The sequence below is a fragment of the Hippocampus guttulatus genome, chromosome 6 (genome assembly GCF_054856545.1).
Source record: "Hippocampus guttulatus isolate MCC_2025c chromosome 6, RoL_Hgut_1.0, whole genome shotgun sequence".
Taxonomy (NCBI): domain Eukaryota; kingdom Metazoa; phylum Chordata; class Actinopteri; order Syngnathiformes; family Syngnathidae; genus Hippocampus; species Hippocampus guttulatus.
The window spans coordinates 24,096,038-24,119,732 of NC_141266.1; the positions used below are offsets into that span (position 1 = coordinate 24,096,038).

Here is a 23,695-nt window from a genome sequence, read left to right on the forward strand (position 1 = left end):
TGAGCCTCTTCCTGATCGCAGGCTTTCACGTCAAGATCCACCGCAGTGATCCCTGTCGGGGATTCAAGTACAGTCCAGATACAAAATTCCACCTGAAAATGTCTAAAACCCAAGAAGGAGAGAGGAGAACTTACCCGTCTGCGTGTACGTCGAGCGTCTCAGCGGCGGAAGAGATAAGTTGGAGGTAAGCAGGGCAAGGGGGGAAACCATCTCCTAATGTGGGACCAGGATAATTCTGTTAATGCGGGACTTAAGGTGGCTGAGCTTTTGACTGAAATAAACTTCTTTGATGGTGCTGCATGCCTCAAAGGAGCGACTCATTTTTGATTGTGTGCTTTTCCATTGACTCTCCCGATTCTCGACCGTTACAAGATCACGTGCTGCTTTTTAGAGATTCCCTGTACAGTATGTAGCGTGAACCTTCAATGAATCAAGACGTTTCCCGTTGGAGGCGCGGCTCTCTTCAGACGACCACTGACTATCAGAACAGGCCAAAGTTGACCAGCCTAACCTTTCATCAACTTTACTGCCTCTGTTTGCCTAATCAATCGAACACTGTCGTATTTGATCTCTGGCCTTTTCAGTCCTGGGCCTAAATTTTGTTTACCCTGACTGCGATGGAGACAACCGTCAAAAGAAAAAGTTCCGACATCTGTTAAATGTTCACGTCTAGGCCTTGGTTTGACATTTTAATGACGCTAAATTAAATGCGCTGGATGTTTTGCTTGACGTCATAAAAATATGCTCTGTGAGTCCATCTATTGGATTAGCCGTGCCCTCCCAGTCCCCCTCGATCCACCACTTAGCCAATTAGCATCATCACCAACATCCCGGGACTGTCATGGCTAATAGAATTAGCCCCTCAGTAAAAGGAATTTAAAAAAACACACCCTGACATTTTACCTCTGACCCAGACCGGATATAGTTAAAGTAAGCGACTGCCCTTCTCATGTGAAATGATCTTGTTACGGTATATTTGCTGCTCATTTACATATGGAGCCAATTGTTGCGTTTTCTAATTGGAATCGGTAACAGGTAGCTAAGGATGGTTTAGAACAATTTTGAAGAAGCCATTAATGAAAGTAATGACAGTCATGCAAAAAACAAAAACAAAACAAAACAAATGGTCACCAAAATGTCATCTTGATGGAATTGTGAACCGCCAAACATTTTCTTTAGAATTGACCAGACCATTAATGTTTTGTACCATTAGCACTAGCAGCTGGTTGTCACTAGCATGGATATTAGCACTGTTTATTTTAAGAAATGCTAAACATTATTTGGGATTAATCCATGTTTCATTTCTTAACTATGTCTTGTTGCTCCTCAACACATTTATCTTTGTCAGTTTGCATGAGAGACAGTTGATAGCACTAGCCAGTCGTCACTGAAGTTTATTTCGCCACTGTTTATTTTAAGAGATGTTATAATACAACGAAAATTTGTTTGGATGAGTACATGGATTACTGAACGTTTGAGCCACGTCTTGTCTCTTGACAACAGGTTTATGTTTGTCAATTTATATTAAACACAAGTAGTAGTGCTAGCCGCTAGTCTGCTAACATTTTTTTTTTTGGCGCTGTATATTTTCAATGATGATATTACAGCCAAGTTTACTTGGAGGTTAATATACTTCTTAACCATGTTTTTGTCATTTATCATATTTACCTTTGTCAATTTGTGTTAACCACTGTTGTTAGCGATAGCCACCATTTGACACAAATCCTTATTTGGTTAGATTTAATTTGAAACAACACAAGCAAGGATTAGCACGTCGATTGTTTCACTTCTTAACCATGTCTGTGTTGCTTCGTAAAGCATTTTCCTTTGACAATGTCTATATACCACAAATTTTAGCTGGTCAGATTGTGTTCATTTCAGCAAAACCATCCACAGTTCTCTAACTTTTTGAGCATTTCTTTTGGCTGACCTGCTTCCAATTCTGTATCTTCCAATTCATTTTAATTTTCCGTCAGTATTCAGCCTTTTTGTGTCAATCCAATTTGCTCATGGGTTCACAATAAATTGCCATGTGCTGGTGGATGTAATTGGTTGACCAGAGCACAACTCGTAACACTTCTTTAGCCAGTTGGACACACTGATTCTTTTTTTGTGTGTGTGTGTGTGTGTAGCACTGATGGTTTCTATAATTGCGACCTTGTTCAACAGCTTGTGATATCCAAACAGAGCTATTCATTTGAGTCCAACACGAACCAAGAGAGCATGTTTGCTGAAAAATGATGGAAAAAATAGCCAAATAGTTAAGGGAGCTGAAACAATGCCTTGGCGGGACACCGCTCCAGCGTTGAGAGTGACAGAGCTCAGCGCAGAGGAAGGGAGTAGCTCCAAGATAAATATCACTTAATGGCTCATAATGACGCTGAATGACAGACGACCATTTCCTCGTGGACGCGAGGAAAGACAGGAACAAACAAAGAAACATCACGCCGACAACAATCTTGACGAGAACGGCCACCATCTTGAGAGGCCTCCACTTGTGACGCATTTGATAAGGTGACCGCACCGAGGCCGCCTTCGCCCATTTCTGCACACGCCGTCCTGGGAGAGAAGCACGGTCACTCGCAGACCCAACTGGGAATATTTTTTCCCCCGGGACGTTTCTCTCACTACGGTAAGTAAGATTATGCTCCCCTTATTTCTTGGAATTATTACAGCAGGCGGCGGAAGAATGATTGGGCAGGTAGTCTACGTTGAATGAAAATGAGAACACTGTTTTATAGTTGGATGATTCATAGATTTCCGTTAGCAAGGGCATTGCAAGACATCGCTAAGTGGATATATTCCTCGGCTGTTTAAACTCTACGCTGCTGCTGAGATTACATTTTGAAAGTGAAAAATTCTGCTTCTCTTTTAGCGTTGCAATTAACCCACTTTAGCCAATTACTCTTCCATTCAGTATGTACAGTTCAGATTTACTTTTTCCTCATAAATTAAGTCTTTACGGTTTTTTTTTCTCTCCTCATGAATTTAAATTTATGTATACGTTCGCACTCAAAATGATTCATCCGCCACTGTAAATGGCCTTTTTTTAATTTTATTTTTTAAAGTGATGGCCGCCCTACTGCAATGTTACTTTCTCAGGAACGGCCGTAATGTTCAAAATGCATGTTAAATAATCCCAAAGTGTTGAAAATGAGCAAGTAGATCCCAATAAATATTGTTTTTGTTTCATTACTAACCCGCTCATGAAGCACTTGATTTGGTGGATTACTTGTTGGGAACACATCAATGAGATTAATTCACTTGTTTTTCTATTTGAAATGTAGTTTTTAGCCAATTTTCACAGCAGCAAAAGTTGAAATATTTTGTTGAATGTCCCAATTTAAAAATGTTATCGTTTGCACCCATTTTGAGTTCACACAACTTAAAAAAATTTTTTTTAGGTAGTTATAACACAGAGGGTGAAGCATCAACATTGTGCTGGCGGAGTGAAAAGTCCCACCATGGAAATCCTTGATGCTTCCACACTATCAGCTTCAGCTGTGACCTATGACCCTAAATCCGAGGCCGTGTCATTGCCGGGAGGCGTGGTCTCTGTGGCGGGCATCGCCGTGGTCACCGGCGGCGTGGAGCTCTCCTGCGGCTCGTGCATGCTGGCTTTCGGCTTTTGGGGCACGCTCATCGGCTTCAGCTGCGTGGGCGTGGGCACCTGGGACCAGCTGAACCACTTCAGCGAGGGAACATCTCACTTACTGGCGCTGGGACTGGTGATCCTGGGCTTCAGTTTTGCCGTGGTCGGGAGCGTGGTGGCCTTCTACATCCTGACGAAGAGGAGGAGGGAGAGGAGGCGCAGCGCCAGGCAGGACGGCAAGGAAGTGCTTGTGGAGGAGAATGCAGTTAAACGGGTCACGGTGTAATTGACAGTCGCAAGAGATTTGGATTTGAGTTCTGTCATTAAAATGGAACGTGTTGTGCTGACACGCCTCCTGACGTGCAAACGTGCAAATCATTTCCCATGTGAACTCTTCCGTTCTGTCGTGATCATTGAAGACATATAGGCAGGAGGAGGCCTTCAGTTGCATTTCAAGAAACTGTCAATCAGAGTCAATATTTCTCTAATTGCATGACAGAATCATAAAACACTTGAATAAAATGATGACGCCACCAGAGATGTTGATCATTAAACCGTAAAGTGTGCATATTGCTTTTGATTCAACGCTGGATGACGACACTGAGGGCCACCTCACTGGCTCTGTGAGGACAAATTTTAAATTTGATTGGTGGAAGAAACGGTTCCATTGCTAACATAGGTTCAATTACATGGCAATTATGATTCCGAAGGCCTCAGGCAGGTTAGCTTGACATGGCAACACATAGATGCCGAAATCTGACAGGACGAAAAAAAAAGTAAAACTTTTGCTCACCATGCTCGACGCCTCTGATTTACCATGTAATATAGTAATATATTTAATGATGTTTTTGAAATTGGTGTTAGGCTCAGCAGCAGGTAGATTTTGTTTCTGTGACGTCATAGCTATAAATGACAATGCATACCAAAATCCCTATTGCACAAGGTTTTACATGTCATACGTAAAAACCAAAAATAAACTAAATATTTAAAAAAACCTGATGTGCTCAGGAAATAAAGTTAAGACATTTAGACAAATACGTTTAGGGAAGCATAGGGCATAGAGTAAAATTGTCTGTTCACGAGTGTCATTTTGGGGGATTTTTTTTAATGAAAGGTAACGTCATCATCAGCTAAAAAGGTCAAACTGAGTTTAGTTTTGTTGAACCTCGGGGGGAGGTTGACAAAAGTGTGCAAAGTTATTTCTGAATGTGAACTCTTCACAGTCAGGTATCAACTCGAGTCACATGACATACCAGGTGGTCACGTGTCAACCTTCAAGTTTCAGGAACTTTTTTTTCCTCCCTCGAAAAACACAGCCGTAAAAACCCCGCCCCCTTTCCCTCCTATTGGATCAAAAGACAAATACTTTAACATGATTGGCTAGATGTAAAAGTACAAACGCGTCAAACCCAAACCCTGCCCCCTTTTTCTAAACTTGCAACTATGGGGGTGGTGGGGGGGGGGAGTAATTGACACCCCACCCCCCCCACCAGCAACGAAAAACCCGAGCGAAAGTTGACTTTTTTAGCGGGGAGGGAGAAGAGGAAGAAGTGAAATAAAACACAGAGGAGTCAAACATTTAAGGTGAGTTTGTCGAGCAAGAACCCGACGGCGCCGCTGTGCCTTCTCAGGTGTCTCCTGTCAGTCACGTTATTTATTCATACAGCCTGTTTTTCAAAAGTGGCACGTTTAGCTTTCAGTAGTTAGCCTCTAAGGTACATTCTACTGAAATGTGCAGCTTTCGCAATACAGTCCTGTCATTCCAATACTTGTGCCAGCGTATTGATGATATTGTCACCATCATGTTCGACAGTTTCACACTGTATCATAACCCTTACAACGGAAGTTGATTGTAATATTTAACAAAACACGAGTTTTTTTCTCCATGACTAAATGCTGACGAGGCTCAGATAAAATTCTCTCAGTTATCCGCAAACTCCTCTAAATCTACGGAATTTCTCTTTACACGAACGGAACAATAGTTCCGTTGCTATAGTTTTGATAACATGTTTGTTTGTGTGTGCAGTTATTGATGTCAATGACGCAAGGTAGATATATAATTTTTTTGACTGTCCCAAAACGTTTAATGTAAAATGAACGTCCAACGACCAATCGTGATCAAAATTCACTTTCACATCTCTCCTCTTGCCCACGTCGTCCTCTGAAAATATCATGACAATCGCCACCGTATTTCGGATTTTACAAGCATTAAACCTTCCTCTACCCACAGACGTTCGCTGTCGAGAAAAGGTTTAAAGTTTCTTAATGTTAGAAAACGACAACCAATCGTCACAAAATATCATGCGCATATACCCACATCAATATCTGAAAATATAAAAATACTATTTTAGATCTCTTTCGTCTATGGGGAGCAAAAGCCCTCATGCCCATAAAATCCCAAATGGGGGTTGTTTGATATCGTCAGACGTTGAAGTGGGCATGAACTGAGATGTGCATGTGAATTTTGGTGTCAATCACAAGCAGTTTTCTGACATTAAGCCACGTTAAGCCTTTTTACACCACCTTTTTTTTTTATTATTACTCATTTTTAGGTATTTTAGGAATTTCAAGAGTTATTTCAGGTCTCTGGACTAACTTTTTATTTTCATTTATTTTTTGCTTGGATGCACAGTGGCACCCAACCTCAACTTTTAGGGGCACAAATATAAATTTTAAGGTGTGCACTGTATATTGAGTTGCAAATTAAATTTTCCCTCCACTCATTTTCACAATGTGGCTCATAAATTGGCTGAAATGAGCACAGAATTGTGAGAAAAATATCATCAACAGATTTACTGGTCACACAGGCGCGAGAAGACGAAAAATGTACTTGCACTGTCTCAAGTTTTCGGAGCAAAATGCCACCATTTTGGGACAGTCTGGAGCCCAGAGTTGTTTACTGTCCATTGTAAAACTAGCTCCAGTTGAATATTTTGTACCTATCATTCTGTTCTATAATACGCACATATTTCAAGACCAAATTATTTCTTTTTTTTCTTTTTATTTGTTTACTTATAAATTATGCCATTGCAATAAAATATCACCCACGTTGAATAATGTCTTTTGTTTTTGTTTGCCGTGAAACACCAGGTTAGTCATGCGTTCTGAACCGCAACCGATGTTTCACCACCAATTATGTTCTGGGGGTAGGAAAAAAAAAAAAAAAGGCATGTCCAAGCATGAATGATATTCAGTATTCCCACTCGGGTGTGAGCTACGATAGGCTCCAACCTCCCAAACGGCGCTGAATAAACTTGCCAAAATGGTCCCATTTTAATTTTTACCGATCACCTTTTTTTTCCTGTGTTCCAGTCCATGAGGACGACGCCGCCCTTGTCAAGCGCAAGCGGCGCGTGACGTTTGCGGAGGATGGCTGCAGCCAAAGTGTGCGCAACTGTCCCAAAGCCGGATAAATTACGCCGAGTTGTAAAGTCCCGCGCAATTGATGCTGAGCGGGCGTGACGCCAAAAAGCCGATGGAGTACAGTGAGAGAGTGCTTTGCGGGACGGGGGAAGTGGAGCTGGATCCCAACATCGTCAGCGAGGAGGCCGGAAAGCTGTATTCCGAACTGCAGGTCCCGTTCCCCGTGGTTTTGTTTGCGTTTCACCGCCTGCCGCATTTCAAACCGTCGCTTGTCCCATCGCGCAGGCGGTTATCGAGACCCATGGCGAGGGTGTGGTGGAGTCCCTGGTACCCATCTTTGTGTGGGTACTGGAGGCGCTGGCCAGCTGCAAAGCCCGGCTGAGAGAACGAGAGGACGAGGCGGAGAGGGACAGGGCGGAGCGGGACGGCCTGCTGGAGCGATACCAGACGGAGAAAGCGCAGAGGAAAGAAAGCCAAGAGGTGCGCTCGGATCTTCCAACCTTGGATCATGTGGTTGCGCTTCCCGAGCTTTGATATAACGCTGCGGTTTTCGGTTCTCTCCAGAGGTATTTGGAGCTGGATGACCAAATAGAGCAGGAAAGGAGAGCCATGAGAGCGAGGGAAAAAGAGCGGGAAAGTAGAGAGAGACGCCTCGAGAAGAAAGCCAGGGAGCAGGCGGATCACCGTGAGTCTTTTCATACCTTGACTCGGGATTTGAATTCGTTCCGTACTTTACACGCTTCGAAATCACCGATGAACGAAATCAAATGCAATTATTGAGGGTGCGACCAATCAGTAGGTGTTATTTTCCACCAACAAACAGCGGAAGTCATATTTGCTGTCCTTGCGTTGCAGTGGTGGCCTTGGAGGAGCAGAAGTCGGCCCTGGGGAGGGAACTGAGCACGCTCAGGCTTGCGCACAACAAGGTCAGACATCGCGTGCGGCCGTGCGCATCCCCCGTCAAAGTGGTTTTGTTGACCCGCTTTCTTGTTCGGCATCTCATCCTTCGCATCCTCGGCGCTCTTTCGTCTAGTTGGCTCACTCCTATCGGGAACTGCTGGAAAAGAGGAAGGACTCGGAAAGAGATTCACCCCTGAGGTTGTGGTGATGTTCTGTTTGACAACCGCAGCGTGCGCTTCTCTCGTGTTACACTTTTAGTCGTGCTGGTGCTACCGTTTACCTCCAAGGGTCGCGCTTGTGTCGCCGCGTTTCGTAACCGGGGGTGAACAAAGCTTGCTCATGTGTGTTTTGGGTTTTTTTTTTCTTTGTTTGCTTGTTTTGTTTTTTTGGGACTCAATTCAGGAATCACACGTGGCCCCAAAATGCTGAATTTTCATTCAATCAAGTCTTAGCAGACTCCAGCTCCCAGGTAAATTGAACAACCTTTTTTTTTTTTTCTGTACATTTTGAGCCGCCAACTCACGGATGCGTCTGGCTTGATTTTAGCAGAGAACGCGCTCCAACTCCGGTACTTTGTGTTTGGAAGATACGGATGCCAAAGAAGAGAAGACTGCCGATATGATCAAGTCTGCCTCGGATCGCTTTGTCAACGACATCATAAGCTCCACTCCTGAACTGAGACAGTTTCACGGCTCCTCGGCTGATACCGGGTAGCTCACCGTGAAAGCTTGGGATGCGATTTGCCCGCCGCGGAAAGCCACAGTGTGTACAAATCCGTTCGGCTTATGTTGTCAGTACCCCAGCAAGACCCGACACGAATGCTCCCGAGACCAGTCTGGAGGATGAGCTCAAGGAGGGCAAGGTGGAAGAACTAACGGGAGGAGCGAAGCAGGAAAAATCCGGGGAGGAGGAGGAGGAGGAGGAGGAGTTGGACGAGGACAGCATGGAGTGGGAACTACGCAACACGGACTCGGTTTTTTCCGAGCTGTCGGAGCTAAGTCAGGATTTTGTGGACAGTGTTGACCAAGGGGCCAGCATCAGAGGTAGGTATTAACGAAAACTCCTCCCCTTAAAAACGTGATCGTCTGTTTTTAATGCACATTTATTTTCCCCTACCGATGAATGGGATTTTGCATGACCTGCACCCAGCTATCGTTTTTGCCCGCTCGGGCTCACCATCCTCAGGTTCTACCTTAGCATCTGTGACTTTGAATGCGTGTAGCTTTAAAAGGCGGGGCCTGGCCTGGTGAGTGATGTGGGTGTTCGTGAATTACAGCGTAGAGTTGATTGGCCGTTTAGTGCGCGTTGATCGACGGCCATCGGGAGCGCGCGGATGAAGGCGCTCATTGCGTGTTTGTTTTCTTACCGTTTGTTCCGTGTCACAATCGAGCGATGGAAGGCTCTGTAAAATTCCAACATCGATACGTACTCTTGTGGTCCACAACACACTCTTGAGCTCCCTTCTTAAATGATGACAAACTTTGGACATTCAGTTTTTTACGCATTCTTTCCTTTTATTGCGCCTCCTTAGTTCTACATTGAGTCCATGTGGAAGAATGATCCCTTCATAAAACCATCCTTGTTTTGGGGGGGCGGGGGGGTTTGCACCATTCGAGCGCATTAAGGTCAGCAACTGCTCCTCACCGTGTGTTGAAGCTTCCCTTTGATTTCTCCCTCGTCTAGGCAGTGCTGACCAGTTTGAGGAGATTCTTTCTCAGTACGAGGAATTGAAACGCACTCAGTGAGTCCCGCGTCGGGTTTCAGCTGACCCTCGAGTCCGCAGGAATTGAATGCGCCAAGTGTTCATTTTCTTTTCCCCTCGCTTTTGTCTTTCAGCGAGTCGGTCGACACGGCCCGGAAGGCTCTGATAAATCGGGTGGTGGAGCTGACGGACGACCGCTCCGCTCTCAAGTTGGAAGTGACCTCTCTGAGGGAAACGGCGGCACGAGTCGAAGGCCGGATGAAGGAGAAAGAGGAGGAACTTAAAAGGTCTCAGTGTGCACTTTATTTCGTGGGCTCGTGTCGCATTTTATGTTGTACTCGTGTGCTGATTTATGATTATTTTTTTCCTCCCTTTTGTCAGACTTCGAGAAAAACTGGAGACATTTCAGTCGTCGTATCCTGATGTAAGAACTGTAAAAATGTAATCTAATTGCACTCTCTTACCGTACACTTAATTAGCCATCCATTGGCACCTTGACTTTTAATAAGAAAAATAACACGCTATTGAAGGTTTTTTTTCCCCCAGATTATAATACTAACGCGCCTTGCCCACCAGGGCGCAGTATATAATAAAGATTTGATAATAAAACGAGTATCACAAATAAGATGCCATAATGTTCATAGTTTTTCACAGAGGATAAAGAATATGCACGTGTGAGTACTGTCATATGATCTCTGAATATTTTGCAGTAGATTGTGTTCAAGTATCATTTGTTTGAAGGTTGATAGTTACCGCAACATCGATGCTAGCGACGTTAGCTTATTGATGGCGCTTTGCTGCCACCACCTTGTGCTCGCAAACAAAATAATTGACTGATCAACGGCTTCTATCTAGAAAACAAAACAAAACAAAACAAAAAAAAACCGTCAGAAGTTTCACAGAGAAGTCGAGGTACACATTCGGCATCCATCTTTCCATCCAGGCCTCATTAGCCACCTCCATGCGGCACTTCTCTCGCTCGGAAATGGCTCGGGTGGTCATGGAGAAGAACCAGTACAAACAGCGGCTGTTTGAACTGCAGGAGGCAATGAGGCAGAGCCAGACGCTCAGGTAACGCGCCGTTTTCTCCTCTTAGCTCATGTCTGACTTGGCATTTTTGACACCGCGTGACTGAAGTCGCCTTTCCTTTTTTTCCTCCCCGCGTAGGGCAACGAAAGCAGAAAGGCTCTCAGAGGAGAGAAGGTCAAGTGTTTGGGCCAAGTGAGTTATGTTTTGGGCTGTGGGGTCAAAATGGCCGCCTCACTTCGGATCGCCGTGGTTATCAATCCCGATTGCTCGTCTGATCTGGGTTTTGTTTTCTTTGAAAGGTTCAATCGCTTTTTTGGCCTGACCAAACAGCCGTTGATCGTACCTCGCGCCGCTTTCTCATCGGTCGCTCTGCCTCCTCTGCCACCGCCTCAACAACGACAGGAAGTCGGTCAGAGTCAGGCCCAGTAAGCGAGCGTTTCGTGTTTGTGGCCATATCGCCCTGCCGCCATGCTACGTTAGGTGCACGACCTCATCAAATTGAAAAAAAAAAATTGACCTCAATCTGTAGGGGGGGGGGGGGATCATGCCTCTGCAGAAAGTTGACATGACATTTTGATTAGAATTTGAGGTTAATTTTGACCGTTTTTGCAATAAATCAATGATGACTAAAGCAACTATTTCATCAGATGAATGAAAAAGAATTCATAATGTTGAGTATTTCATTGTCAGCAATCCATTATTTGATCAAATCTAGGATTTTTTTGTCATTTTACTCCTCTTCTTATGGTATTGTTTACAATAAATGCACTGGAAAATTGTTTTAGAAAACGACGAAAAGGGGTTTGGTTGAACTATTACTCAATCTATTTAAGAGTAAAATGTTTTGAAGTGTTTTCTTTCAATCATATTTTTATTTGGTTGTTTGCATCTACATCTACAAATGTGTTTAGTTGACCAATATTTTTTTTTGTTTGACGCCAATGAATCCGTCGAACAATGATTGGATCAAATAAATGAAAACAATGGTCAATGCAATTTTTCCATTTTCCACATATTTATTTTTGTTCTTGTCTTTCAAAAGGAAGTTTGAGCCAAACTTAAAATGACTTCATTCCGGAAGCTTGAATTGTCCTCGTGAGACATGAGCAATTCCCCGCCCGGTGAGCTACGTTGGCACATGTTTTTCCAGTTCTGATGGCTCCCGTTTTTGGGCCAATGCTCCCGCCCCCCCAGATCATCTGCCACTCCGGTTTTATCACCTCGGGCCAGGAGGAGGGAACTCTACAGGGAAATTCGCTCGCACGTTTGGGGAACGCTCGGAAAGCGTCAGCTGCACGGCTGGAGCGCGCCCCTGGCTAACACTCAGGTAAGGGGAAGGTCCGCCCTTCTTTTTCGTGCACGTCCTCAATCCCCGGTGGCCGTAGGAATCTCAGGAAGCCGTCCCGGAGCCCCAAGACGTGCCGGTCCTGACGCAACTTCGACTCCTGGACCAAAGAGACTGCACCGCAAAGGTGAGACGCGTCCATGCAGACGCCGTGCCCGGACAGCCTTTCAACATCAAACGCCGCTTTTTCTTTTTCAGCTGAACTGTGCGGTGGCCGTCCCGCCGGAGCTCTCGGGAGAGGCAACGGTAAGTTTCTCCTGCTCGTTCATCCCAGCGGTCAACCTTAATGAACATCTTTTCCAAACTCGGTCAGTGCTCCGTGTGGGTAGTTTCTGGCCCCGCCTCCAGCAGTGGCGTCTCAGTGATTGACCCCGCCCGACCCAACACTGTCCTGGATCAGTTCAGCCTCCCCCCCACGGCTCCTGCCCTCTGCATCTGTGCCGTGCCCCCCGTCGGTCAGTGCCCGCAACCCCTCGCAAACATTCCCCCAACTTTGTTTAGTTTCTTCCCAGCCGCGCCGGCGTTTTACTGGAAACCGATCAGCGGCACTAGGCTAGGCGGGATTTTCCTCTGACGCGTTCCTGTTTCTGTTATGTCAGGGGACTGTCCGGGAACTGTTTGGATTGGAACTCAGGAAGGAAGGTAAACGCATGCCGAACAAGCAGCTCTGTCCGGATTCACTTTTTCTACGACATCACAACCCATTTGCTCGCTCTTTTATTCTTGAATTTTAGCAAATATAATATATATCTGGTTTTTTTTGGGGGGGGGGCTGGTTTTTGCTTGACTTGTTGCCTTTCGAAAACATTACCCTCTGGTCTACCTGCAGTCGACAAATAATGTGATCGTTTTTCTACTCCAGTATAGTGATACATGCAGCCTCTGCAGATAGGGGGCGCTGTCTGCACTCAGTTTCCCTCTCTGAAAGCGTTCATTCACTCAGGTGAGTGCAAGTTGTTTTTTTTTGATGACACTTCCCTTGACATCATCACGCGTTCCTGTCAACATGATGCACTTGACTTTGACAGATGCTCCCAGGGTCAAGTCATCGCCGGCTTAGGCGACGGAACTTTGGCTTTCTTCTCCAGTAGTTCCGGTAAACCGTCGTCCGTTCTCCATGATGGACTGACTACGTTTCTGCCACGCTTGACATATTCAAGCGATGTTGTGTGATTTTGGAGGCGGCTGGAACCTGCAGTCACATTCATTGATGCCGTTGGGCTCCAACCCCGTGCAGCCCATTCGCTGCTGCCTCGCTAAAGGCGGACGCTTGTGGGTCGGCTATTGGAACCGAGTCCACGTGGTCGACATTAATAGGAGGAAAGTGGAGGTAATTCGGCCCGGAGGAGAGTCTCTTTCAAGGCCGGGGTGACTTGGAATCCACCCGCCGTGTTCTTTGCCTCGCCAGCACGTTTTTCCCGTCTCGGAGCGCAGCGAGCAGCAAGTTCGCTTCCTGTGTGCCGGAGGAAGTGGCGTTTGGACGTCCTGCAGACTTGACTCCGTCCTCAGGCTGTTTGACTGGTCCACTGGACGCCCGCTACAGGAAGTGGATTTTGCTGCTTTGGTGACCAAATCATTAGGTGGGTGCGTGCTTTCTTCTCCAGCGGTAACCGCTGAAGTCGAATCTCGGCATCTCCCTTTATCGAAAAAGCCGGCGGCCGATAAGAGCTCACTTTAAAACTGTGTGAACTTCATGAGAACCCTTGACCTCGATTTTCAGTGAACCTTTGAAATTCAAGACATTTCCTGCCATCCAGGTCTTGATTTCCTCCAAACAGGATAAAAGTGGCCTCCAGGAGAAAGCCTCTTTTTTGCTTAGCAGGACATAGATCTGACAGTCATCCGGATTGCAGTGGGGGGGGGGGGGGGGGATACACTTTAGACATAAACTTAAGTGTATATAACCTGACATTCGAGAAAAGCTGGCAAAAAAATGTTTTTAAATGTGTATTAGAATGTAATTGTCTTTTGTATATGTTGTTATGTGGAAAGGATACGGATCGAGGTCCCCACCTCCCCAATTTGAAGAGGGCTAATATTGACGGATTAAGGCTGATGAATCAGTCGGACCCGAGCACAGACATCGGAAAATCAATTTATTTGGATTTCCCCATTGTTTTCTTTTCACATCCGAAATATGGATCGGCGCGCGGACCGCCAGGGTTCCCGTTATGTCTCCCCCTGTTGGTCAATCTTTCCTTTACGTCCCTCTAGACAATTTCTTGTGTGTCTTGTACATACTTGGCCACGGATAAATTTGATTCTGATTCTGACTAACAAAGTCTTTGCACTTGGTTCCTCGTGCCTCTCAATGCGTGTGTGCAGGTCAATCTTTCCTGGAGCTCTCGCCTCTTCAGATCTCCTCTCTGGCCGTCATCTCAAGCCGCCTGTGGGTGGGCACGGCGGGCGGTGCCATCGTCTCCATCCCTTTGACGATAAGTAAGCGTTCTGTGCGACTTCATACTTTTCATGTCAGACGCTGGAAGGCAGCCATTTTTAATATACCGGTATATATATTTTTTGTCTTTCACAGCGTCCGAAGCAGTTTCCATCCCATACTGCTCTGTTGCGACAGCCCAGCTGTGTTACCACGGACACCGACAAGCTGTCCGCTTCATCATTGCCGCACCAGGTCATTCGTTTTTTTTTTTTTTTATGCCGCGGAGTCATGTTGCGGTTTTGGCCTTTTTTAGCTGTTGCGAGCGGTCAGGTCCAGAAAAGATTTCAGCATGTATGTGTTGCCATGTCAGTCTAATTTGACCAACCGATTCAGAATCAGTATTGCTCGCCGATGCAACTTAAACATTCGCAACGAGACTGATTCTTGAACCAATTCGATTTCAAATTTTCTGCCCTTCCTCAACGACATCAGCATTTTTCTGGCCTCTGTTCAGTTGATGAAAACAAACCCAAACAACTGTTCCGGTTGACAAGCAAAATGCATTTGCTGCGATCTGCATCCAAAATGTTTTCTGCTTTTATCATTTTCTGAGGTCAATTTTGAATTGATGCTGCCGATGTTCATCGCACAGTTCCATATCGTGCCATTGCGATTTTCTGTGACATTTTTGTGTTGGCTCAGGTTGTTTGATGTCGACCAGTGGCAGCAACGTTGCGAGCTCTCAGCTCATCCTCAGCGGAGGCGAGGGCTACATCAACTTCCGCATCGGTGAGTGGAACGACTGAAAATATTACAGTTGTGGCTTTTCCGACTTTTTTTTTTTTTTTTTGCTGCCGGGGGAGACTGATTTTTACTCACGTCTGCAGGAGACGACGAGAGCGACGGCTCAGTCGAGTTGTTCCAAGCGACGCCGCAGCGATTCGAGCGCAGTCATATGATCATTTGGCAGAATTCTAGCGTTCCCTTGCCCAGCGCTGCCCTCTGACATGTCCCGGATGCCCCAGACTTTCTCAAATCTTTTCACTCCTTAATCCCCCAAAAAATAGCCTCGAGTGCCTTCGTCTCTGCCGTCTCGATGCAAATGTGTCCCACTTCTGTCTCTTGTCCTTCTGCCTTTTATTTGATAGCATTTGAGTCATGGTTTGAGTTTCACCGAGATCCACATTTGCCAGTTTGTTGGATTCAAAGTTGATGACTTGTTCCAAATGTTTTGCTTATGAACAGGAACACGTGACCGTAACATTGTTCATTCATCTGGCGCGTACTGTATATATTTTGTTGTTAACTACGAACTGGAACCAGAGCATCACTCTTCTAAGTATATATATATATATTTTTTTTCTTCAGTTTTTGGACTCGCAGTGCATTGTCAATGAGGTTTACTCGACTTGCAAATACCTCCACACCTCTATAGAATGGAAGCACATCTCTATTTATTTCTATGATCATGTTTTTCTTTGGAACTTTTGATTGTTTTACTGTTTTAATATCTTCTCCAAAGCTTAGGGAGTGCCATGATTATTTTATGCAGTATTTAAACGCAGTTGTGCACATGGCTCCAACATGCAGGAACTGTTGAGAATAGTTGCAATCTTGTACATTAAAATTACAAATAAGATTTATTCCCAAGCTTCAGTTTTGGCTTGTTTTACTTTTAATGACGACGACGCAGAATATCATGCAACACGTGTCGGTAGCCTTAAAAAAACACACACACCCACACACATTGCAACATATTGCATTGCAACTGCCGTTTGTCCTTGTACACAATGGCCCTCATTTGCCTCGGGCAGCGTGCGCGTGTCTAGGTGGGACTGCTGTGAGTCCTGGGGAGCCGTATCCTCCTGCTCAGGGATCGGGCCAGGCGGTCCACAGCGCCGCCCATGTACCCCCCCAGCTCCTTGCTGGAGGTCAAGCCCTCAATGTTGCCGCTGTACCACAAGACCCAGCCTGCCAAGGACAGCAGCACCAACAGGGCTCCCGAGTACACCAGGAAATCCCCAAAGTCTCTTCCTCCGATCTCCAGCGGCGCAAAGACGCCCAGCAGCAGGGACGTCACGCCGAGCAGGTCCATCAGCACCGCAAACAGCAGGGCCAGCTTGCAGTGGGACAGGCCGTCGTACTTGGGGGCCATTGCTAAGCACGTGGATGGATGGAGGGATCGATCATTCCTTGCGGGAAATTAAATTGTTCACGGTATGTATTTAATTCACACAACCAGTACACAAACAAAGAAGTCCTGCAACGGGATGATCATACATTTAAATCTAATCCCAAAATTAGGAAACAGCGGGTGGGGGGCAAAAATATTTATCTTTGTCACAGGCTTCTTGTAATGCTGGCCACCTTGCCTAAATTCTCACTTGAACAGATTATGAAATTCTACCTCCGAAATGAAATTATTGTTAAATATAATATGTTCGATATTTGGTTCAGGGTTATCTCTTTTACGAATACATGTGGAGGGTCAAGAGTGGTTCGTGTATTCTAATCTGTTTGTTATGTCCACTTTGTGGTTATTGGTGAGATCTTATAAAGCCCCTAAACTCGGACTCTACACATGTATTAACCAAATTTCCATTTCAAAGATTCCTTAATGCTGCTCATCTTGTACCTTTACTTTGTTGGTCGTTTCTATATCATTAAGTGTAAATGTGAAGCTCGTCGCGGTGACAAGAATTTGCCTAACGCGATGACTAAAAGCCAAGTAATCATCATCATAATTCGTACAGATGGTGCAAATGTGTTTAAACGGAACAGCAGGCGGAACAACATGCGGGAACAGCGGCTTGGTGTCAAAACGGTCAAAAATGCCACACCTGTCCTATGAGCTTCAGGTGACAAAGTCAGCCCCGGATCACAACACGGCACAGCCCGAAATCGTCCAAGATCAACACTTGTGAGAGCAAAACCAACCACACAAACGAGCAACATTTTCATCCTCGAACTCTTACCTTGAAGTTAACCAGATTTGCTCACTGCGTAATGCGAACGTCTTCACGAATCGTTTCTCACACGGCAAGAACGACTCCTGAGCCACCAGTAAAAACCGAAACTTGACACCTCGTCACTTGCTCGACCTGTCGTGACTCACCGGCGCCAACGCAGGCGAATTTGAAAAACAAACATTTTCGCACAACTTGTTATAAGTGAGGCAAAAATAGTTCATACGTCTCACGTTTTATTTCATTTTAGGTACGGAGTGTCAATATTAAATAATGCAAAAATGATTTTGAAAGCCCCGCCTTTTTGACTATTATAACCGGAAATGACGTCTGCCAGCATGCAATTATAATACAGTATTGTTATTGTTAGCTTGTTAGCTAGCGCAGGGGCTCGCGAGATGGCGACATGACAGAGTAATAACGACATCTTATTACATGTCTGTCATAAGCCTATTACCAGCCTTCATCCGGTACGTACCGTACCCACACTGGCACCTTTACAACAGAAATGGGACGATGTATTTCCCGAAAGACAGACTGAAACACTAAAATGGAGAAAAACGTTTTTTGGGGTGATTGATGTTATTTTCTCAGCTCGATGGTTGCTAGCCGTTATGACGGGCTGGTTTTGATAAGCTCGTTAGCATATTGCATCAGGACTATAATAACAAAACAAAACGTGTCATTATATTTGAGTTTCGAGTCATGCATAAAGCGAGAACAAACAGAATGATAGAAATCTAATCTTTTGTAAACAGAACGAGCAGCACTGTTGAAGCCTACAATCATCGGACCCTTCATTAGGTACACCTCTGCAATGGAATCTAGTACAAAAGCATTAGAAAATCACTCTTTACTAAATAATAGCTGTCTACTGTGGATAAATCAAATCAAATACCAGAAACACTTTTCATGTGGATGTCCTGAGACTATACAACTCTTTAAGATGTAACTTACAATCTTCACACATTTTTGAACGAAAATTTGGAACATCTCAATCAAACCTCAGCATTATTTCCCCTGTAAAGGCAGGTTTTATTTTTATTTTTTAACACAGCTCCTGTAAAGGATTGCATTCCGCGTGTTCAGGATATGATCACGTCATGTAAAATATGTATTGCTAAAAATAAATGCAAGCCAACAAAAAGAACAATTTAGCTCTAATCAAACATTGTTTCACTTTTCTAGATGTTGGTGATGGAGAACGGAAGCAGGTCTGATGCCGCAGCCACATCCAAGAAGCATTCAGGCACTCCACAGCCGCAGAGTAAGATAATCATCTTCACAATATTGTTTGTACACCACGGTCCCTTTGAAATAATTCATTCCCATCCTTTCCCGCCTTTGAAGTTCTAAAAAACGAAGACAGTTATGAAGCAGCCATGCCGCTGGAGGAGAGCAACTTTGAGCAGCAAGCAGGATTTTTCAACCAAAGTGACCACAATTTTGAAGGTGACTGTCACATCATCATTCCCTATTGAAATGAATGGAAATGCCATGGATCCGTTCCAGCCCCACATTTTGTTGATTCTTGTGTGCTCGCTGTGGACACCAGGGGTAAGTGTCATCAGACATACAGGATAAAGTAGTAACGTGACAAGTTTCAAATAAAAATATCAACCAATAAGCTGGCTAAAATGACCATGATGTCTCAAACAACATCACTTGGCCCCCAAAACTTGACTTAAATAACTTGAATGGAATGTTATTGATGACGAGAGTGGTGTGGGCAGTAGAATAGGTCATGTATGTAATAATCCGTTTTTTTTTGTTGTTGTTGTTATGGAGGGTTTGAGATGCATTTGGAGTGCTCTGGCCATGTTTGTTTGTTCGTTTGTTTTTAGAAAATTCCACAAAGATTGTGACTGCTTGTCATGTTGTCGGAGAAAGAATATATTCCTTTCAAAATTGTTGTGTGTTTGTCTACATGTGTTTCAGGGGTTGTAACGCCGCAACATCAATGCTTATCGTTGGCTTGTCTATAGCATTTGCATCGTGTGTTAGCATTCAGCTTCCTAAGGCAAAGTCATGAGGTTGATTTAAATACATACCATGTCGTTCTTTTAGTTATATGTTTAATTTGACCTTCAACTTGTGCCAATGTTCAATCCTTGGCAGAGTCGGCGCCATCTGCTGGCCGATCTCACGTCAGCAGCTCCTACATGGTGATCACCAACCTACGGACACAGCTGCAGATTTCTGTGGAGAAAAACTCCTGGCTTCAGAAAAGAATTGAGGACCTGGAAGAGGAGCGGGACTTTCTGCGGTGCCAGCTCGACTGTTTTATCTCGTCCACAAAGAGTCAGCGCCAGGATCGGGGTCAATACAGTGACGGTAAGGAGAACATTCCAAGTGACAAAATGCCAAATAGTAGTGCTAGGTGTTATGGCCTTAAAATGAAACCTCCGATTTTTTTCCGCAATAATTCATACAATAGGTTGCGATGATGCTAACGCTGTAAGTAGGATCGCAACTTAAAAACCGATTAGGTTTACATTATAAGGCATAATTATTATTCCTAATTGGTTCATTTCTTAGTACTTCACAGTGGGTTTTTTTTTGTTCTATATTTGTTGTGCAATAGAATAGCACGGTTTGAAAGGCATGAACGTTAATCATATGTTGGATTACTCTATAATTATCGTTATTGTCAGTACCAGTGCTTCAAAACTGGCAATGAAAAAAATCTTTGCCGCTCCGCGAACAGCATCTATTTGTCTCAACCGGTCCGTGACACAAAATTTTTAAATATTCTTTTTCTTCGTCGCTTTCTGATAAAGGTTTGCACTTTATTTTTCCATTCTCTTATTTGCTTTTATCACTCAGCTCTACTGTAAAGCCACCCAAATTGTGACAATTTGGCATTTGCAGGGTACGAGTCAAGACGGTTCACTTGGAGGGAAAGGAGAGAGGATGAACGTCCTTCTGGTTCGTCTGAGAACACTTCTATGGAAAGCCACTTGAGCATTTACTCCATAAACTTGATATTCACGTAATAGTTTGCTCTTGGCAATTCTGTATGCTCGAAGAACTGTGTCTTACTCGTCACTTTTTCCCCCATAACGATTTAATGGGGAAAGAAGGATTTTTGAACGTCATTATCTTTGTCTTGTGTTCAAACAGGTTAATATTACATTTTTTTAAAAAAAGAGCAAAAATGTGTTTTTGCTGGTGTTGGACTAACTAATATTGACTGATTAAATTGGCCAGACAATTATCGGATCCCCCCCCTACTCCTTGACCCGACAACAGCTAGTAACAATAAAATAAAAAATGAAAGCGATAAACCCTCGAATAGGCTTGCTTTACTTGTAACATGGAGTTGTGTGGCTGGCATGCCAAAGTTGTTCTCGTCGTGTGGATGAAGTTCATCGTACTACTAGGGATGCTATAAAATTCTGCAAGTCACCTTTTCTGCCTCACTGTAATTGTCATACTTGAATGCCAATGTTGTCCTAGTGGTGTGCAGAAATGTCATACAGTTGTGGGGAGAAAAAAAAGCATTTCTTGGAAGACACAGTTGTTCTATGAGCGCATTGTCCTCATTTTACCAGTGGGGCAAATTGTCTCATTCCAAAGATTTTCAAGAGTATTGCAATAAATGCTCAAATGGCCTTCCTACATTTTTGGGCATGGGTTGCAATGCTCCCTTATTGATTGGCATCTTCTTCTCATAGAGCAAGAGAAGATGGACTCGCCGCATTTACCCTCTCGCCAATTTATCCAACGCAGGCCCGCAGCGCCACCAGCGGCTCCCTCTAAAAACCTCGTCTCCAATCCAGTAAGCAATCAGATGGCCTCCATGAATGCCCTGTTCAACCCGTCACACCCCGCGGCCCTCCTGCAAGGCCTCAGCACTGCTTCAGTCAGTGGCGGCGACGCCACCCGTGCCACAAGATCACTGATGAATGATGCGAACGGCCATCGAAACTTGCGTGCAGGTAATACAAATTGAACAAGGTAAATCATCACGACTTTAATTCGCCTCGCAAATCATTTACCCTCACTGAAATGCATGAAAATGCCATTCCTATTGTCTAGTCCCGCCCCACCCCTAATAACAAGAAGATTTTTTTGGAATGTGTTTCCTTACCCACATGTGAGGGCATGACATTAAATGAATATGCTGTAGAAACCCACAGAAAAGACAGTTGTTTACAAAAACGCCATGCGGCAAATGCGGAGGATTAGCAATAACGCCTTATTGCTAATCTTCTGCAACGATAGCTGAGGTCTTTTCATTCTTTCATCAGATTCGCTTTCACTCTTGGGGGAGGCGGATGAGTATTTGGAGCATGATGGCTTCCTAGAAGAGGCGGAAATGATATCAGGAGAAGGTGCCATGCAAGATCCCATCGACAGCAACAAACAACATTTAAAGAGAAGGCGGATATTCCGAGGCCTTCGAGAGAGGCAAAGAGGTAAGAAAGGATGATCGCGCTTCATACAGTTTGGTCTATGAATTTTGGTGCACTACCACAGTGGTGTGAAAGTTCCGCTTTAATTGGAAACCTCTCTCACAACAATATGGTATTCTCCATTATTGTGAAATTCCAGACATTTCGAGTCTATATTCACCGCATATTTGTGGTTCGGCATTCACAAATTCACGGAATTGCCGAAAATCTCGTCAATTTGCTGTTTTGGTGGTTTGGCCAAAGTCACAAAAATATCAAATATACTATATATAAAATTACTTTGGCGCCATCTGGTGGAATCCTATTGTTTTTTGTATGTCCAATTCATGAATAGTGTTGTTTTTTTTTTTGGTCTGCGTTTTAATTACCGGTACCCTGTTTTGTTGGTGTTCTTTGAATGCACCGCCTGTGCAAAGTCAAAGTAGGTTTCATTGTCTACTGTGCCGTTAAAAATGGTCTCTATTCCCTTCCATTTAATTTGCGTGAAAGGATGAATTTGGTGACTTAAAACTGTTTGTGTAAAGGGCTAGTGCAAGCGTTTGTTAGCTTGTGTGCGATGTCACATCAGTTTCCGCGAGCATGTTATTTATGCTAGTATGCTAACTAATACTGACAAGTACTTTACCTCTATCACATGGAATATATGCAATTACAAATGATGGAGGATTTGAGGATTTTCGCTCTTCACAGCAGGGCTCGGACCATATCCCTGTGCATCGCGGAGATTCACCAAAATCTGAAATGTAACATAGCAGTCGGGAACTGTCTATATTATGCGCTTTGGACTACACCCTGTGAAGAAGAGACAAGTGACAAGTAGCAAATAGGACAGAAGGAACCACGACAGGACAGGATAGGACAGCCTCTGAAGTTCAAGATGAAAGTTGACACTTCTTGCGCATCGTGATTGTTTTATTTCAAATCAATGCTGGTGGAATACAAAAGAAAATACTCCTGTAGACTCCCTTTTGACTGCTTTAACAAACTCTCTTCTTCTGTTCCGTACTTCAGTAAAAGACGCTGCCGGAGTGCTTTTCCGCTACAAGAAGATCCTCCTCACATACCAACGACTAAAGAACATGTCCAAGGCATTTCAAATTCACGGTGTGGACCGCAACACGGTGGCCTCCACCACACCCATCGCCGAGCTGCTGCTGGTGGCTCCCGAGAAGGTAGCCGTGGTGGGAGAGTTTGACCCGTCTAAAGAGAAGCTGCTGGACTACGCTCGACGCTGCTACACGGCGCTGGACGAGGAGACGCGGAGCAGGGTGCAAGTCCTGAAGAAGAACAACCTGCTCCTGCCCATTTCCTACAGGTTCAGACACTGACACAAGAAACCAGGTCAACGACAAGAGGGGTTGACGGAAGGACGTCCGCAGGCACGGAGAAGTATTTTGTTCTCTTAGGGCTTGATTTACTGAAGCCCGCCGCGCACCGAACAGCACAGCCGAACGCAACAATAACAAAATATTGAATGCCTCTTCTACTAACACTTCCAATTACATCACTTCAAACTCCATTTTACACTTGTGGCACTCTCCCAAATTTTTCCATGGCGGGACCATCAAAGCATTTAGCACCCGCTTTCTGGGATCTCGGTAAATCAGGACCTTGCCATGGTAAAACTGCTTTGTGATTATTTATTATTATTATTTTTTTAAACGTGTGCCATAAACATGTGACTCATAGGGCCTTGTTTTCTAGTGCAAGGTGCACTCTAACTGGACGCACAGAGTTTTCTTTCTTTTGACATTTTCGTACCCGGCCGTAGAGGCGTCAGCTTTTACGGCGCGTGCACATAGAGTCTTCGAAAATAGAGTCTGTTGTGTCATCTTCTGTCTGATGTGGAGATCTTTTTCTGGAAATTCCACGCCCTCCATGTGTGATGTAAAAATAAAACCTTAAAATAAATGAGTGTGGATGGCCTTTGTCATCCACGTAAAAATAATGTATACATCTTTAAAAAAAATCCAATGTGTGATACAGTTGAAATCATTCCC

General features: G+C 44.4%; 4 protein-coding genes across 10 annotated transcripts; 3 read left to right on the forward strand and 1 right to left on the reverse strand.

Annotated features, from left to right (window-relative positions):
- The first annotated feature begins 14 nt into the window (after positions 1–14).
- Positions 15–15,961, forward strand: LOC147204322 (C-Jun-amino-terminal kinase-interacting protein 4). Of its 3 annotated transcripts, none has more exons than XM_086114608.1 (28): positions 15–184; positions 6,905–7,166; positions 7,241–7,435; positions 7,520–7,640; positions 7,811–7,881; positions 7,989–8,053; positions 8,258–8,324; positions 8,402–8,565; positions 8,651–8,898; positions 9,539–9,596; positions 9,692–9,844; positions 9,939–9,981; positions 10,501–10,628; positions 10,725–10,778; positions 10,886–11,011; positions 11,781–11,913; positions 11,972–12,058; positions 12,130–12,177; positions 12,245–12,386; positions 12,531–12,573; positions 12,794–12,874; positions 12,960–13,027; positions 13,113–13,261; positions 13,340–13,511; positions 14,257–14,370; positions 14,465–14,563; positions 15,014–15,100; positions 15,199–15,961. In XM_086114608.1, exons 2-28 carry the CDS (start codon positions 7,038–7,040, stop codon positions 15,315–15,317), a joined length of 2,964 nt encoding a protein of 987 aa, XP_085970734.1. In that variant the 5' UTR covers positions 15–184; positions 6,905–7,037; the 3' UTR covers positions 15,318–15,961. The 3 variants fall into 3 exon arrangements, with proteins under 3 accessions (XP_085970734.1, XP_085970732.1, XP_085970735.1); XM_086114606.1 differs by lacking the exon at positions 15–184 and adding an exon at positions 5,041–5,176; XM_086114609.1 differs by lacking the exon at positions 15–184 and adding an exon at positions 5,041–5,176 and having other exon boundaries at positions 8,405–8,565.
- Positions 2,224–3,970, forward strand: LOC147204323 (uncharacterized). 2 transcript variants are annotated; one of them, XM_086113749.1, is made up of 2 exons: positions 2,224–2,632; positions 3,409–3,970. In XM_086113749.1, the coding sequence occupies exon 2, from the start codon at positions 3,465–3,467 to the stop codon at positions 3,876–3,878; it is 414 nt and encodes a 137-aa protein (XP_085969875.1). In that variant the 5' UTR covers positions 2,224–2,632; positions 3,409–3,464; the 3' UTR covers positions 3,879–3,970. The 2 variants fall into 2 exon arrangements, with proteins under 2 accessions (XP_085969875.1, XP_085969874.1); XM_086113748.1 differs by having other exon boundaries at positions 2,228–2,632; positions 3,405–3,970.
- Positions 15,926–17,449, reverse strand: LOC147204324 (transmembrane protein 238-like). Of its 2 annotated transcripts, none has more exons than XM_086114621.1 (2): positions 17,287–17,449; positions 15,926–16,503 (listed from the first exon to the last, which is right to left on the reverse strand). In XM_086114621.1, the coding sequence occupies exon 2, from the start codon at positions 16,464–16,466 to the stop codon at positions 16,137–16,139; it is 330 nt and encodes a 109-aa protein (XP_085970747.1). In that variant the 5' UTR covers positions 16,467–16,503; positions 17,287–17,449; the 3' UTR covers positions 15,926–16,136. The 2 variants fall into 2 exon arrangements, with proteins under 2 accessions (XP_085970747.1, XP_085970749.1); XM_086114623.1 differs by having other exon boundaries at positions 15,926–16,468; positions 17,287–17,447.
- Positions 17,450–17,635: 186 nt separating this feature from the next.
- LOC147204325 (coiled-coil domain-containing protein 106-like) lies at positions 17,636–23,643 on the forward strand. Of its 3 annotated transcripts, none has more exons than XM_086114617.1 (8): positions 17,636–17,747; positions 18,466–18,544; positions 18,628–18,729; positions 19,396–19,611; positions 20,149–20,205; positions 20,955–21,218; positions 21,531–21,698; positions 22,707–23,643. In XM_086114617.1, exons 2-8 carry the CDS (start codon positions 18,466–18,468, stop codon positions 23,021–23,023), a joined length of 1,203 nt encoding a protein of 400 aa, XP_085970743.1. In that variant the 5' UTR covers positions 17,636–17,747; the 3' UTR covers positions 23,024–23,643. The 3 variants fall into 3 exon arrangements, with proteins under 3 accessions (XP_085970743.1, XP_085970744.1, XP_085970745.1); XM_086114618.1 differs by lacking the exon at positions 17,636–17,747 and adding an exon at positions 18,050–18,081; XM_086114619.1 differs by lacking the exons at positions 17,636–17,747; positions 18,466–18,544 and having other exon boundaries at positions 18,694–18,834.
- Positions 23,644–23,695: the final 52 nt, after the last annotated feature.

Coding starts and splice junctions, on each gene's coding strand:
- LOC147204323 (XM_086113749.1), top strand. CDS start 3,465: ATGGAAATCCTTGATGCTTCCACACTATCAGCTTCAGCTGTGACCTAT.
- LOC147204322 (XM_086114608.1), top strand. CDS start 7,038: ATGCTGAGCGGGCGTGACGCCAAAAAGCCGATGGAGTACAGTGAGAGA. Junction 12,574..12,793: donor ATTGGAACTCAGGAAGGAAG/GTAAACGCATGC, acceptor TTTCTACTCCAG/TATAGTGATACATGCAGCCT. Junction 14,564..15,013: donor CTTCATCATTGCCGCACCAG/GTCATTCGTTTT, acceptor GTGTTGGCTCAG/GTTGTTTGATGTCGACCAGT.
- LOC147204324 (XM_086114621.1), bottom strand. CDS start 16,466: ATGGCCCCCAAGTACGACGGCCTGTCCCACTGCAAGCTGGCCCTGCTG.
- LOC147204325 (XM_086114617.1), top strand. CDS start 18,466: ATGTTGGTGATGGAGAACGGAAGCAGGTCTGATGCCGCAGCCACATCC. Junction 20,206..20,954: donor AGAGGATGAACGTCCTTCTG/GTTCGTCTGAGA, acceptor TTCTTCTCATAG/AGCAAGAGAAGATGGACTCG. Junction 21,219..21,530: donor CCATCGAAACTTGCGTGCAG/GTAATACAAATT, acceptor TTCTTTCATCAG/ATTCGCTTTCACTCTTGGGG.